The following is a 17,273-nucleotide window of genomic DNA, read 5'->3' as shown; positions in this document are numbered from 1 at the left end:
CCTTTTGACGTCATCTGGTACAAAAAAAAGGCAAATGGTTTATAACAGTACCAGAACCCTCCAGATTAAATTACAGTCTTGATATTTAATCATAGGTCTTACTTTGTTATTTTTAATAACACAATACATTTTAACAGTTATTCGTCAAATGTTAGCCAAATTAAAACATGTGATGACAGGGGAAGCTGGGTTATATGTCAGTACCACAATCTCTCAATTTTTATTAGTTCTTTAGAAACAGTAAGTCATATCTGCTTTGTGTATTTCAGGAAACATTCAAGTTAAAAGAATTGGTTCCAAACCTAACTGCATATAGTATAGTTCAGAAGTCCAAGTATCACTTTGGACAAATCATTTCATTTCTCCCAGGCCTCATTTCCCCCATTTGTAAGATGAGAAGGTTAGGCTAAGCATTGTTAAGGTCTTTTCCAACTCTTTGATGTATTTATTTCAAACACAGTAATTTAGGGGCTTTTCAGTAAAGAAAGATTTTTTTCATAATAGAAAGGTTAGTGAATACTTAATTTCCATTACAAATATCTTAGTCCAAGAGACATTTGTAACATTAGAGAATAAAACAGGTTCTTTAAAAGTAATGTACAAATACATCAGCACATGTGAAGTGTTGTTTGCAAAACAAATCAATACAGGCTACAACCAACAATAGATTGCAGTTAATAAACTACATATAGTAATTACCACCAATGGCAGTCTGGAAAGTCATTCATTAAATGTTAATTGTCACATAAAAGTACAATAGCATTTATTTGGACAATAGTAGTACTGTACCTTTAAATAAAAATACCTTTTCACAGCTCAGAAATCTATCAAGATAAACAGATTTTTAAATACATCTGGTTGTTTGATATCCTGATCAATTCAGCTTTCATTTATTTTTGAAATGAAAGTAAACATGACCATTTTTTTCCTCAAAATTTTTCTACTTCTGAATGTTTCATGAAAAAATGACATCACAAAGCAGTAATATTTTAACCCTAAAAACCAAACTATTGGTTTCTTGAGGACAAATAGTGAAGATGTAATTCTTCACTAGATTAGGTTAGTTAACACAGATGGAGCTCAAAAGTGTCTTTTTCCATGTGTTAACTCTCTCTTTCTAAGTTAGCAGGGGCTCTGAGGCATTAAAAATGTCTTAGATTACATGTGAAACTCCAGTATTTTTGATAGACAATTTTAGAAACTCTGTTCAAATAATAGGAATATGATATCAACAAGATTTTATTTTTGCCTAATAAGTAAAACCTCCAAAATAGATTACACTTAAAAAACCAAACCAAAACCAAAACCAAAACCCAAAACAACAGGTCATATAAACAAACCTGTGAAACACCATTAAAATTAATTTTTTAAAAAACTTGTCCATCTTAAATTTCTTCCTTTGCTCTGCCATGACTAAAGCATAAGTACCATACGTATAAAAGTCTAAAGGCTTAGCTAAGGAGCTTTTGGTTCAAGACCTGTAAAGTGAAGAACATTACAAAAATACACCATGTTCCTTATTAAGCAATTTAAGATCTGTTATCTTGGCTTATGGGAACAGATCTAAATAGCATCAATAATACTAAACATTGAAAATCACAGGCCTGAGGCCACCAGGACTCTACTCAGTTTCTAGACCTAACTTGAAAACTTCCTATATAATGTAGCTTACCATCAGGAGTAAATGATTGGTAAAGCTTACAAAATTACTTTGTTTATCATAGTTGATGAAAGAAAAAAGGAATAATTTTAAATTCAAAACAAAACTGTTTATATGGCAGTCTTTAGTGCTCTATGATTCTAAGCATTTAAGAAAGATTCAAGCAATTAACAGCATAAACTTTCATTACCAAGTTCTATTATATATGTGTTTGTGACTTAGCTGTTCATCTGTTATTTAAATGATTTTCTCGTTACAATAGTAGGGAAAAGATAATTTGCTGATGTTGTCAAAAATGTTAAGTATTTCACGTTCAACATTTCCTGGATTTCTGTGCTTATTTAAGGCACTTTATTTACTGGAGACAGTTTCACAAAAAGTCCTATTTTATTTGAATCTAGAAAATGTAACATTTGTGTCCAGTAAAACATTTATCAGTACTACAAAACTCTTTTTACTTTTGATAGCACAGGGAGGCAATATGCATAGTTATTTCTTGTGAATATGAAATAAATTGCCAAACTCTTTTTACAGCTTGAAATAAGGCCTATTTATAATAAAAATAAAATTAGAAGCATTCTACAACTTATCATCTCAACTAATGGCTTTAATTATATACATAAAGATAAGTGAAAATGAAATACTTTAAGTCACCTCTATGTCTCATTACTGTATAGGACCATGTTATAACATTTAGATATAGATGCAGCAAGTTTACCTTTTGATTTTGAAGAAGGGAATTAAAGATAAACACTTAGCAAAATTCAATACTATGGAAAGGTAAACTATAAAGATAATACTATATGGGGAAAATCTTGTACAGTTTACAGCATTTCCTCAGCTCATATTTAAAAAATTATTCTCAATTACAGGAGAACATGGAATAAAATTTCAGGCCAAGCATAGCACCAAGATAGTGTTATTAGACTGCACATTATTAGAAGGATAAAATGTCACTAGGGGTCTTTTTTTGTTCTAAGCAATTGTTGTCCCAACCAAATACCTCACAAATGTTTACAAGAAAGGTTGAGTAATTGAGCAGAGAAATTATCAGAAGTTCATTGAGAATCCTGGAAAATCAATTGACCTTAAAGGTATTGGCACTTTTATCAGTAAAGGCACTGTTAAAGATATTATCAGTATCTTTATGTGCAAATGTTTGTTCATACAACTTTCCAAATTATAGTGAGAGCACAAGTTAAGAAAGAACATGGTCCTTATGTGCTGCTCATTTGTTTTCCAAGAAAACAGAAAATTACTGCAAATACTTCTACATTTGGTAAGTAACCAATGATAGTAAAAGTGGTTCCAAGTGTTTTAAAATACAGGATTAGACTAATTTTAGTAAAGCAATTCACAAAAATACTGATCTATTATGAATGATTTCCATAAGCAAGATACATAAAGTATAAAAACTTATATTCAAATAAAACTGTACTTTTTAAAGAAAAAAGTACTGGAAAATAGAGCTTCACTATATCTCCACTAGAAATAGTATGGTAGAATAGAAAAATAACAGGATTAGATCTACCACTAAATTGCTATATTCTTTCAGAGAAATCACTTTACTTCTGTGAAAATCAGTTTGCTCATCTGTAAAACAAGAGTTTGGATAAAATGGTTTTAAAAGTCCCTGAAGCGCTAATATTTAGAGATGTAAGGTATTATGGGCTTAATGACATTTTTTTTTTTTTGCCTGACTTCTAAATTCCTGTACTTTTTTTAGCATCATATTCTAGAGTAAATATATTTTTTTGTCTTTACAAGGACAGTATTGTATTTTTAAGAGCCCATAATAACACCATTCTATAATCACTTTCATTAGAGTTGTTTTTTTTCCCCATGACAAACAATTAAAATAGATATTATGGAGGGTGACATTTATGTACAAAATTTGCATAAAATCCAATGGTTTTTGAAAATTGTCAAAATATTATTTTATTTCCTCTAAGTTACCTAAAATGTACTACTATTGCAAATTGAGGTAACTGTCAACAACAATAATAATGATAGTTCAAATGTATATGAGGCAACATGGCACAGGGAGAAAGAACTGACCCCAAAATTAGAAAAACCTGTGTTCAAGTTTTACCTCTGACACACTGGACTCAGGGACCTAGACAAGTCCCTCAACCTTTCAATGACCCAAACAACCCTGTAAGACTATAAATTGCAATACAATTGAGGCAATTTCCTCATTAAAAGCTAACTACACCACTGAAATCACAAGTCAAAATAAAAAAAAAATTAAGTCTATAATAATTTAAGGCTAAGTGCTTTATAATTTTGAATAACTCTTAATGTGATTAATGCATTTATAAATAAGATTTTTAGATTTTTCAAGTTGACATGGACCAAGTACTATATAATCATCTAGCTGATACCAAGAAGCCAGTTGAACTGACTTTCTTCCTATAATAGCTGAATAATGAGCTTTCTTAGTGTTCAATATATTTTATTCTATTGTATATCCTTGGAAACATGATAAACCTGGAAAGACTGTTTTTCTTTCATAAAAAAAATCTATAATGGAAATAGTTTATTTTATTGTCCTTTTAAATTATGCGAATACTCATTTAGTTGGCAATTTTTATAGGTACTTGAAAACCTAAGTAAAATTAAGTAATAACAAATTTCAAATTTGAAAAGTTGGAGGAGAGGACAATATTCATCATAAAATAGTTGGAAATCAGAACTATTAACAATGGTGACTAGGTATCTTATCTTACTTTTTTTGGAATAAACAAATTTCAGCATCTTAACTAACACAACAGTCTAAATTAAATATAAAAGTGATTTTTTTTCTTTTAAAAAAATTCTGCAAGCGAAATAGGTGCTAATTGGTTTGATGTAATAGTAAAGTAATTTAAGTTGAGGGCCCTCTCATGAATTGAGACACTAGGTGAATTCCATTTGGTCATCCTATTTTCCTTTACATATAAAGTTCCATACAAATAGACACAAGCATCTTTCTGTTTAAGACCAATGACTTAACAGGTATTAAATCACTCTGTAAAGTCAACATGCAGGTTGAAATAAATGCAACAAAGTTTTCTTTAAAATAATTCCAGAGCCCACCAATTCTCCCTGTTAAGGTCACAGAAGCTCTGAACCATCATGGCTGAATTGTTTTAGTGCTCTCTGCTGAACACCTGCAAACATCAAACAAAAACTGCTGGTCCTTTACTGGGTTGACAAAAGCCTTTCATGTGAAAAATGCTCCCTGGGAATGTCAGGACTGTAGCTCAGGTTACATTCCTTTCTCCCAATGCAGCCTCACCATTTCTTAAGGTGGTAGGAAAACCATGTTTGTGAAATTAAAGATTAAAGGAAATATGGAGCTACTTAATTTTTATTCATACATTACAAACCACAATGGAGCATCCTGTATCAACCAAATGAAAATCTACTAGGAACTTTAAGCATGAAATATTAACATGCTTTGCAAAATATACTTGATTTTCAGTAAAATACAGATTATTTCCAGTTTGCACTCTTTTTTTTTCTTTCTTTCTTCTTTCTTAATTATTTTGCTTTTTAAAAACTTTAAAATAAACACAGGAAAATGACATATTAATTTCCTTGAAAGCAAGAATCAAGGTGAAGATTTATAAAAATAAGTTTGGTTTTCTGTTTAAACTTTCTTAGTGTATTCATCCAGGTAAAGGGCAGATTGTGTATGATTCATTGTATTTGATATGTGAAATTATCATGAGTTAAAAAAAGTTTTATGATTGTGTGTCTGAAAATGTAATCCATCTTCTATAATTACTATATCTATCTTACAAAGACAGAGCTAAATTAATACTCCTCCTACTTTGCAGCCTCCATTATTATTAACATCATCACAGTACATCCAATGTATAGCTTGCATATTTAATTGGCCATAGCGACTATACTTTTAACTCATACTTTTAGCCTCAGCAATACACCTATTCTGTAAAGTCTGAATGCATATTTCCATAATTAAAAAAAAGAATTGTAGCATATTTGCTTCAAAATCACCTCATAATTCCATGCTAAATCTTTAACTTTTAAGGGAAACTAATTTTCCTAAGCAATTGTATAAACTTCAATATATTACCATGTTCAAAATTCATTCATGCCTGCTTTTATTTATCCTATCTGTGCTGTAATAACTATTATAAGCAGTTTTTGAACATTTATTGAATAATAAATTACATGTACACTTTGTTTAAATGTTGATAAAGTTAGAGAATCAACTAGGAGTAGAGTTATATTCCTTATTGTACCACAAACTTCAAGTTGCTAAGTTACCTTAACTGATTAAAACTTGTTAACAGTGATGCACTTAAAGCATTTCCAAATGTTTCAGCTTTAAAGGTGACTCTCGATACTTCAGGATACTTAATTACTGACTTTGAAAATTGTCTATCCTTGCATATTCTAGCAAAATCCACGAAAAACTTAAAATTACAGCTAAAAATCTTAATTATCAAGATGCATATCAAGAAAATTACTGACAAAAATAAAGTTAGTTACTTTGTGTTGATTGTGTCTTAACATAAAATATTGATTTGTCTAACAGAGACACTATTTTAATTTCTACTCAAACACTCATATTAATGTTTTATATCAGAATACTGTATAGCAAATGCAAGTCAGAAAAATGTTATTTGTGAGATAATAGAACAGATTTTTTTTTTAAAAGTCAAGGAAATAAATTTGCAGAAGTCCCTAAACTGAAAATAGAGCAATATCCATGAAACTAAACTTTAAACATTTGACTAATACTTTAAACTTTTAAGTAGTATAACCAAGAAAATATATAAATTTAAAGTTAAGTCACCATAAGAGGCATGTTACAAAAGAGAAAACATTCTACACGTGCAAAATCTCTTTCCTCTAGACTGAGTAACAAAACAAAATGCTCATCTTGTTTTGAAATAAACTATTGAAAAAATGAATTCTGTTATGGATTCATGAATTCTGTACAAAGAGTGCAAAATGTGCAACTGAACAAATTTCTTTCATTGCCCCAATACAAAATGAAAATAACAAATAAAAATTATACTCAATGACTAATGACTATTTCCATTGACATCTGAGAGTTTAAAGATGTTAACATTTACCCATTTATTGACAAAAGTACTATATGTATACAGCCATATACATAATGTACTCTTAGGTATAACAGCCAGTACTACTAAAATATTACAGCTTTCTTAACAATTGTAGGTACCTTTTTTTTTTTTTTTTTTTTTTGGCCTGGACTTAAGGAGAGCAGGCAACAAAGTAAGAAGACTTCTTAAATAAAACTTAGTGATTACATATTAAATGCATTCTAATTCATCTTCACATCTAATTTTAGGTACATATAGATATATACATACCCTCATGTTTAAACTCCTCCTTAATTGTCAGATAGTCATTATACACATAGATTCCTTTATGAATACCACTAAGGTTTAAAACAAAAACAAAAAGCCCCTCATTAAACAAGATTCTCTTATTTCTCAAATTTAGAAGTTGATTCAAATTTATAATTACATAAAATTTCAATGGAAAAATGAAATGGAGGAAAGGAGGAAGTATTTAAGAAGATATTTTAAAATATTTCTGTTCAATTCCTCAGACTAACAAGAGAGTCTATAGTCTGGATATATTTCACTAAGGTGCATTCATCATCAAGTTGAAGTGCTCTTCTCTTTAAAAGGGTTAATTTAACCCAGTAGTTACTAACAGATTTCTTTAAAAATTACAAGTGCACAGGAATATTAAATTATCCTTCACATTAATGATTCTCCTTTAAAAGGGATGATCTTCTATGTTTGATTGCATTACAACATCAGAAACATTGTTAGCTAAGTTATGGAATTTTAAGATAATTTTCTTGCCAAAGAGGAAGCAAAAAATTAATTTTCCAAAAACCCCCAAATTTTTGTATGCCATCCAACTGTTGAACCCTGAAATCATTCGTGCCATTTTGCCTTTGTTTCAATGATTACTTTTGAAAACAGTTCAAGAGAGCCCCAAATACATACATATATTAGAAGGTAATACACCACTAATAACATTTTAACTACACATTAAGGAAAATAATTTACATACTTGAGCCAGTAAAATGTCCACTTGCCAAAGAAGTTGGTCCATTTTTCCCACTGCTCACAGGAGGTGAAAACATCTAAAAGAAACAAAGAAACATTATTGCTCGGAAAAAAAAAAAAAAAGACATTTCTCTGTGTGTGTGTGTGTGTGTGTGTGTGTGTGTGTGTTCAAAGCTAATCAAAAGTTCCTTCACATTCTTAACAAATAAGTCAAAGCTTATGTAAAGGGCTTCTTTATAACAACACATCACCATTCAATTCAAAAGTAAAACTGATACAATATTACTAATCCAGACTCTCCCCCCACTTCCCAACTCTTTCTTAGACACCACTCTTTTCTTTTCAATTAGACTCATTAGATTCCTAGAGAATATTATTAACATGCTGAAAAACCACAGGACTCAAAATGTTATCAAAATTCAAGTTAAAGACAACAAGCCTCCATGAAACTAGCATTTTGCAAAGAAGAAAAAAGTTGCTTGTTATAAGTTTAAAACCTTGGCCATGAAGGTGGCAACGTCCATTTCAATTCCGCATAGGATTTGTCTGTCATATGTAAACCCAAATGAAAATGAATGCAAACTGCCACCTGCACTAAATTCTCATTTCGTCTCTAACATGAGCAATTTTACAGCAAGACTCTCTCTCTCTCTCTCTCTCTCTCTCTCTCTCTCTCTCTTCTCTCTCTCTCTCTCTCTCTTCTCTCTCTCTCTCTCTCTCTCTCTCTCTCTCTCTCTCCTCTTCTTCTCTTTCCCTTCTCTCTCCTCTCCTCTCCCCCTACATTTATTTCGACCCTAATTGGTTTCCTTCTTCTTCGACGTTTCTAGTGGATAATACGCACCTTCCCTGAGTCAGAGCCTGCAAAAAGCAAAGGAACAAATGGGAAAAGTGCAACAAGCTAAGAGGGGGCTGCAAAGCTGCCTCAGGCTATGTTTCCTGGCCAAACTTCCGAAAGCCATTTCTCCTAAGAAAAGTCAGCAGCAGCAGCAGCAGCAGCAGCAGCAGCAGCAGCAGCAGCAGCAGCAGCAGCACCACCACCACCACCACCACCACCACCAGCAGCAGCAGCACTAGCAGCATTGAAGCAACCCCATTTACAAGGCGGTTTTGGATGGTGCATGTAGTGGATTATTATATTTGGTTTTGTTTTGCAAATGCATCTTACCACCAATCTCATCAATCATTAAAAATAAATAAATATTTCTGGCAAGTTTTGGATTGAGTGTGGGCAGGGGAATAAAACGGTAGATGAGAAGGGCAGCAAAGGCTGTTAAAACTCTCCAAGTGCACGTATTCTCATTCATGTTGGTTTAGAGATTATTAAATTTACAAATTGCATATCCAAAAGGAAATATAAGCAAATACTTATATATAAATAAGTATATACTTATATATCCATAGCTTTTAGAATTCTGAGAGATTTCACTTGAAGGACAGAAGGTTTCTGATCCAAAGCATCAGTTTAAAACAACAAAACTGAACAGTTGGCTCCTCCTCTTATCTATTTCCCCCCCAAAAAAATGTTACTGAAACAATGAGTGAGAAAGTACAGTACTTTCAGTGTTCTGATGTGTTCGACATTTGCGTTTACTTAAAGGTGTTTTCTTTTTCCCTTTGAACTCTAATTTTCTTGGGGAGGTGACTGATAAGGGGCATAATTAAACTTAAAAACAAGAAAAAAAAAAGAAAATATCTTTATTTTTTTTTTATTTCACCCAAGAAAGGTAAAGATTTGTCTATACAGACATTCAAATTTAGCATGGGTTTAGCCGATTAAAAATTACTTTAGATCAGTTTATTTGTTTTTAGGTAGTGTTTTGTTTTGTTTTACAGCTGTAGTTAGTTTCCACCGTTCTTTCTTACCGCACTGAAATCCAGTAAATCACTCAGCTCTTTGTCCGTCCCTAAGGCAGCCATTCGCTGTTGGTGATGCATTTTAGCAAAATCACACAAACCTAGAAACATGGAAATAACCGCAATCAGAACCCAGTCCCGATCCTTAGAGGAAACACAATCGGATTTTTGGAGACTGGGGGGGTGAGGGGAAGGATGTAATTGAAGTCGAAGGGGAGGGGAAGAGAAAAAAAGAGGGGTATATTTTTTTAAGATGGAGGGGGCAGCAGTAGCAAAAAACAAAAACAAAAAACAAAAAGCAAAACAAAAAAGATATTACATTTCCAAAAGAGATGATCAAAACTGTTAACATCCACTCTAAAACCAAATCTTAAAAAAAAGGAAAAGAAAGAAAGAAAAAAGCCGCTCTCAGCGCATCATTTATGCAACAGGAGGTACAGCAAAGAATGAATGGATCTCAGAGAAAAGAGAAACTACTCAGCAACGATCCGGTCTCAACTTTCCCCCCCCCCCCCTTCCTCCTCCCCCCTCGCCTGCCTCTCTCTCTCTCTCTCTCTCTCTCTCTCTCTCTCTCTCTCTCTCTCTCTCTCTCTCTCTCTCTCTCTCTCTCTCTCTCTCTCTCTCTCTCTCTCTCACACACACACACACACACACACACACACACACACACACACTCCCTCCTTCCCTCTCTCTCTCCCTCCTCTCCTTATAAAGTAGCTAAGAAGAAATTAAAAGATGCGAATCTTCAGAGTAAAAACACTTCCGATGGAGGGGGAGGTGGTAGAAAAGAGGGTGGTGGGATCGGGTTCGGTAATTACCCAGAACCTTAATTTGTGGAGTAAAGGGTGATTTTTTTTTAAAGGCCCACAGTAAAGTCATCAGTTCCTTTAAAGTGGGCAACGCTGGGGGAGGGTAGATGAAGGGGGGGGGAATGAGAAGAGGGAGGGGAAAAGAGAAGGGGGGTTGTCTCTGTGGAGCAGAAATGAAATCGCAGCCCAAGGAAAGGGGGAAAAAGCCGCGTGTAAGGAAGGCTCCAGCCACCCTCCAGCAGCTCCTGGCCGAGCCTCGAGATTTAGCTCGGAGCTCCGTCCGCTAGCTACACCATCACACCATCAGCCACCGATCCACCAGAAATGTCAGCTCCGGTACCTACCGCCCGAGAGAGAGATGGGGCTCCCCTTCCAATAACAGCACCGAGACGGGTTTCATTTCTAATCACTGCATTCACAAAACACACCACCACTATCACCACTACCACCACTACCACTACCACTACCACCACCACCACCTCCTCCTCCTTCTTTCCTCCTCCTCCTCCTCCTCCTCCTGTTCTCCTCCTCCTCCTCTCCTCCTCTTGTTCTCCTCCTCCTTCACCACTACCAACCACTACTACTACAAGATCCAGAAACACCCAGCAAAGATCCCTGACTCTTAACACCAACTCTCTGCTCCTTTAGGGAGGGGAGGGGAGGTGTGCATGGGGGAAACACGCAGAGACAGACGGAATTGCAAGTTCAGCAAAGGCGGGGGGCTGGGGGGTGGGGTGGGGGGGTTGCTGAAGAGAAGAGACGCGTTTCTTTCCAGGTTGGTTTGGCTAAATTGGTTTGGGTTGCATTAAAAAAAAAAAAATCATAGCATCTCCCCTGCTCCTTCCCTTTACGCCCCCCCCCGCCCCGAAATACAAACGGAAATCCATCAGGCACCTCAATTTCCCTTAAACTCTCAGATATTATCTGAACCACTAACAGTTCAATCGTGGCCGTTTTCTTTACTAGGAGGTACTTTTAAATTTATTATAGTTTCAATTTCTTCAGTTCTTTCTTTTTCTCGCTCTCTCTCACACAGGGCAAGGCAAGTTTATACTAGGCTGCAAATACACGTGATGCAAAAAGACTTTGCCAAGAGGAACATTTTTCTTTTCCATACATAAAGCAACTCAAAATCTTGGGGTGGGGGGGAAGGCTGTCTGCTCGGTTTGGGTTCTTTCTCTAATTGTAAAACTGTACATACTTTGTTCCCACCTTTTTTTAAGTTACAGAGAGTATTGCTACAAACTTCCCAAGTAAGCATTTGGACTGTTGTTTTATTTGCTTTTTACATTCGAGTTTCCAGGGGGTGCTTAGTCCCCTTTTCCCAGAAATATGTTTAAATTTAACATTTACTGCTATAGGGCCTATAGACTACAAATATCTATTTTCGCGTCACTTTTCAGGTTAAAATAAAGCTTTAAACTTCTCAAGTTTCGTTATACACGCGTGCTTTATGCAGTATCTGTAACATATACGCTTCAACGTGTGTGGAAGTACACACATTAAACACACCCTGTTATTTCTACATGTGCGAGTACAGACAAATAATACAGGCACACACTTTTACCCCCCTCAAATTGCTATCACTTCACAAGTTGCTCCTTTTGCTTTAATAACACATTCGGATCAACATTTCTTTAAAACAATCAAATGAAATTTAAAGACAGTTTACTCTGACAGCAAATTGTAACTTTACCTTAAATGGCCACAAATATTCTCACAATATTCCAAGGAAAGAGACTTTTGAAAAAGAGAAAATCTTCTGCAAGTGCTTAGTATCTCACATGTGTATTCCCCAAAAAGTACTTTTAAACTGGTACTCAGTCCTGTTCCAGGGATATTCCACAAATCACAAGATCATGCACCTGGCTCTGATTTTTGCATTTTCCACCATAAAAAAACTTCAAAAAAATTTCACACACACCCACCAAAAAAGAAAAAAAAAAGAAAAGAAAAGTCCATCAACTTTTTTTCTCCCCTTTCTTATTGTTTCTTTAAAAAATATATATATGTAAACAGAATAGTTAATTTTCCTCAAACAAATCTTGTTGGTTGTTTTTTTTTTTCTTCGTCTCCTATAAAGTCTTAAACTTGTTCCAAGTTTAGAGATTTTTCATCATCATCATCATCATCACCATCATCATCACCATTGACTCCCCCGTGGAGTCACATTGATAATAATAGGTTTCCCTGAAAGATACATTGTAATCCATTCACATCCGGGCACTGCGGGGCTTATAAAGAGAAAAGCGCTGCTGCTGCCGCCCGCCGCTGCTCTTACAGACAATGACTGGGGAGGGGAGGGGAGGGAGGAGAAAAGCCATAGAGTGGTAAACATTGGGGCTAGATAGGCACCCAAAATGGCGTCGCGGAGCAAGTCTCCGCCTCCTTTCAGAAAGGAGGGGGCGATCGGTGGAGCTAGGGAGGAGGGAGGGTTGGAACAGCGATGTGGGCGGGGCCAGGAGGGGAGCGGGAGCCTGTGGTCGCCAGCGGCTTCTCCTCCGCTGTCTTTGCTTCTCTCCCTCCTTTTATTTATTTATTTATTTGCTTGCTTTTTTGTAGACACACACTTTACATCTATAGATAGATAGATGTGTATGTGTGTGTGTATATACATAGATTGCGTGTACTGAATTTGGAAAAGGAATGGGGGGAGGGATTTGAATTTTTTTTTTTTTAAGAAAATCAATAGATAAAATATTCCCCAGATTTTAGTACCACAATCTTTTCCACACCCTTCCTCACTGCTCCCCGACACTTGCATACTCGCACTTCCTCCAGGAGTACGTATCTACCTAAGTGAGAGTAGGTAGAAAAAGAGACAGTGTGACCTCTGGGAGCCCGGGGCTGGGGGGCGGGGCTAAGGTCCCCTGCGGGGGTACAAACCCTGAGAATCCAGAACTTCGAGAGTGTAGCTGGGGAAGAAAGAACCAGACCGAGACATGGGGAATGCTGTGGGGCAGAATAGTTGCCTCTCCTCCACTTGGGGGTCCTGAAGACTAGGAATAGACGCTCACCCCCCTGTACTCGAAGAACGGCCCGATCCACGAAGAGCCCTTAATCTTTATTTGGAGTGTGAAGGATTTAAATCCCACTATTCGGTAACTTTGGCGGTTTCACAGGGCAGTCCTCCTCTTTGGGACGGCCTCTCTCACTCACAACTACTTCCATAGCCTGAGGGCCGTTTTTGCTTAAGTGTCACATTTTGCAGGGATTTTTCTCTATCCCTTCTTAAGTGACCTTATATCTTTCCCTGTTTCTGGGACACACTTAGGGTTTTCCAAAACATCTTAATTCTATTTTAAGCTTTAAATAACACTAAATATTAAATTGAACTTATCAGAGTATTTAAATTTTATATTTAATAATATTTAAAGCTTAACGTTCCTCTGATTTTAGGGACACTCGTATACTTATGTGCTGACTTTTTTATTAGAATGTAGGTTCTTGAAAGCAAGGATTGTTTCTAGGTAGCAGTGTTTGACAATATAATAAGGTCTTAATAAATACCTGCTAATTGATTAAATGTTTTCTCTTCAAAATAATAGCTAGCATTCATAAAATGCTTTAAGTTTTACAAAGCACTTCACCTGGTTAACCTCATTTGCTCTCTTCAAAAGAATGTCCCATAATAGAGGCATAATACAGAAGTTAGAGGCCATTGAGATGATCCTGCTCATTTTATAGATGAGACTGAACTACAGAGAATTAGTAAGTTGAAGGAGGTCACACTGTAGCTATCAAATGAAATAATAATTATAAAGTGATTGGCACAGTGCCTGGCACATAGTAGATGCTTAATAAATACTTGTTCCTATCCCCTAAGTAACAAAGTGAATTTTTACTCTAGCAGTTATTTGAATGATACAGGTCTGGTTGCCTAAGAGATAACAAGGTCACTTTCAAGGTCTCCTGAAGAACTTTGCTTGACATGGAAGATACTGGCAAAAGACCACCCAGAATGTGATGCCTGCTTCAAAGAAGGCACTATGCTGAATGAGGGGAACAGAATTGCAGTAGTTCAAAAGAAAAATTAGAAATATCCCTCCTCCAAATATTCCTATGGACTATTTAGGCCCAACCTGTGGAGGAGCCTTTTACTCTCCTGCTGGTCTAATCAGTCATAGTTGGCCGCACTCACTCACTATACCTCGACTTCCAGAAAAGAGATGTCATTTTAGTCTTCTTTAAGAACAAAGGAAAACAACACATATAAATAGAAAGATGTATATTGTTTATATGTATAAAATTTAAATCTTATTCCCCTGGCACTCATCTTCCCTGTCTGACTGCTCTTCATTTTTCTTTACTGGATTTCCATCCAGATTATGCTCTCTAAATATTACTGTTCTTCAGCCTTGTGTCTAGTCTTTTCTCTCTATACTGCTTCACTTGGTAATCTCATTAACTCCAATGAATTTAACTAGCATTTCTAAATTGACAATTCTTATATTTAATTAATTATCCTACCCCAACCTCCCTACTGACCTGTAATCTCACACCTGTTTTTCAAACATCTCACACTGAATGTCCAGTAGATAAGCTAAACAAATATGTCAGAAACAGAATTCATTATCTTTCCCCTTAAACAATTCTTGATTCCTATCTTCCCTATTACTGTATAAGGCAAAACCATCTTCCCAACCCAGTCCCTTGGGCTAGCAATCATCCTGGACTCCTCACTGTCTCTCACTCCATCCACTCACCCACAATATACAATGTGTTACCGAAGTGTGTTGACTTTACCTTTGCAACATTTCTAGAATGGTCCTCCTTCTCTGTTCTGATCCTGTTATCACCATAGTTCAGGCCCTCAACACCTAACACCTAAACTATTGTAATTGCTTGTTAATGGGTATGCCTGCCTCAAATCTCTCCTTACTCTAATCCATCCTCCATTTAGCTACTAACGTGATTTTCCTAATGTATAGATCTAAACTATGTGGCTTCCTCTAGGATCAAACATACACCATTTTGTTTGGCATTCTAAGCCCTTCATAATTTAGCCCTCTCTTACTTTTCCAGTTTTCACACATTTTAATTCCCATAACATAATTTTCCATAGAAAAATACTATTCTGTTAGCCATTCCCCAAGCGAGACTTTCCGTCTTTCTGATCCAGGCATTCTCCCATATCTGGAATGTTCTCTCCCTCCTCTATTCTGCCCACTGCCTTTCTTTAAGTATCAGCTAAAAGCTTCTTCTTTATTGGAATTCTTTCTCAACTTCTTTTAATTTTAATGTCTTCCTTCTTTTAATTGCTTTCTATTTATCCTCAATCCTTGTTTGTACATATTTTTTGCTTGTCCCCTCCTTTTGACTGAGCTGTTTGACAGAGGAGGACTGTCTTTTGACTCTTTATATTTTCTGCATTTAGCACAAGTGCTTGGTACAATGTAGGTACTTAATAAATGTCTATTGATTGATATAAACTACATATATGTATATTTTATATTAATATATACACAAACATATACACACACTTGAATGTGTAGTATATTTATATCTGTTTACATTTTTTCTTCTTTTCTTCTTTGAAGACAAGGACTGTTTTATGTTTGTCTTATTATCCCCAGTACCAGAGAAGTAGTGTGGCATAGTAGATAGAGAGATAGTCTCAGAGTCAGATTAATCTGGGTTCAATTCATTGATCCAACTGCAGAGGAGAAAATTTGCATTGATAGAGAAAACTATCAGATTTAGAAATCAAATACCTGGAAAAATGACCTTTAATAATAGCCAATATTTACATTACATTTTAAGTTTTCTCAAGGTTTTGCCCATATTAAATCACTTGATTCTCACAACAACATTTTGAGCTACATGCTGCTGTGTGCCCCAAGATTTTACAGATAGAAGTTAAGTGATTTGCTCAGGATCATATAGCCACTAAATGTTTAAATCATAATTCAAAACCAGGTCTTCCAGACTTGAGGGCTGATGCTATGACCATGATTCTCTACAATTCCTCTATTATCATTGCACTAAAAAAAAAAAAAAAAAAATACTTACTGAGTGATATCAGATTAAAGAAATTGAATGGAATTTTTCAAATCCTTTTGATGCCCAAAACATGATTTTTGAAGGTACAACAGAAATTAAAAGTGAATTAAACATTAAGAAATCTTTCAAGCCAAAATCTGGTTTAATAAAAATCTTCAGTACTTGTTCTTCCAGATCTATTCTGGATTTATCACAAGTATGTGAGAGTCCCGTCAAAGTTATCTTTAAGAGATCAAATATTTTGGAATCTTTTATTACTGTTCCATTGAGTTTTTTTTTTCCTTTTTTACTTATTTTACTTTCTAAAAGATAAGAATATTTATACTTCTAAGTATAGTACTAACATGCTATGGACATTCCTTTCTCTTTTTGTTCACACCCCCCACCATATGGTGTCACTTAATATCATGTTACATTTCTAGGTATAATATTTTATACTGTACTTTCAAAGTTGAGGACTGCCAATTTTGTCTATGCAGAACACCATCCTGGGATTTTTTCCTCCTATCATTTATATATATCTGACCTTGAAATAGTTCCATTCTTCCATTTTTCTCTGAGATACCAGAGGACTTGGCTTCAAATTCCACTTCATTTGCTCACTATCTGCATTAATTTGGGCAAATTACTTAACCTCTATGAAATGAGAGTGTTGGCCTAAGGAGGTGACTACTAAGGAACCTTAGTGTAAACTACATCAGGGATTATTTCATTCTTTTATTTGTATTTGTAACCTCTTACCTAATAAAGTGCTTGAAACATAGTTGGCATTTAAATGCTTCTACATAATCCTATTAAAAGTTTTCTGGTATAATTTGTTGCCATTTTCTTCTCCAGCTAATGTTACAGATGAGGAACTGAGGCAAACAGAGTTAAGTG

The 17,273-nt window shown here is 35.1% G+C and overlaps 1 protein-coding gene across 6 annotated transcripts in view; it reads right to left on the bottom strand.

The window, feature by feature from the left end:
* TCF4 (transcription factor 4) overlaps positions 1–12,664 on the bottom strand; it is a 412,574-nt gene extending 399,910 nt beyond the window's left edge. For 2 of the 6 annotated variants that reach the window (XM_051969594.1, XM_051969598.1), the window contains exons 1-2: positions 8,226–8,351; positions 7,733–7,805 (exon numbers count right to left, since the gene is read on the bottom strand). In XM_051969594.1, coding sequence (XP_051825554.1) covers positions 7,733–7,805; positions 8,226–8,252 — 100 coding nt within the window. In that variant the 5' untranslated portion in view covers positions 8,253–8,351. Of the gene's footprint in view, positions 1–7,732; positions 7,806–8,225; positions 8,352–9,591; positions 9,684–10,735; positions 10,863–12,087 lie in introns of those variants that run through there. The other 4 variants (XM_051969592.1, XM_051969593.1, XM_051969591.1 and 1 more) reach the window with 4 other exon arrangements.
* Between the last annotated feature and the right edge of the window lie 4,609 nt (positions 12,665–17,273).

This window comes from Antechinus flavipes, chromosome 1, assembly GCF_016432865.1.
Source record: "Antechinus flavipes isolate AdamAnt ecotype Samford, QLD, Australia chromosome 1, AdamAnt_v2, whole genome shotgun sequence".
In the NCBI taxonomy this organism is placed as follows: Eukaryota; Metazoa; Chordata; class Mammalia; order Dasyuromorphia; family Dasyuridae; genus Antechinus; species Antechinus flavipes.
Note: the sequence above shows the minus strand (reverse complement) of the source record. Positions and strands in the feature narration are given on the sequence as shown.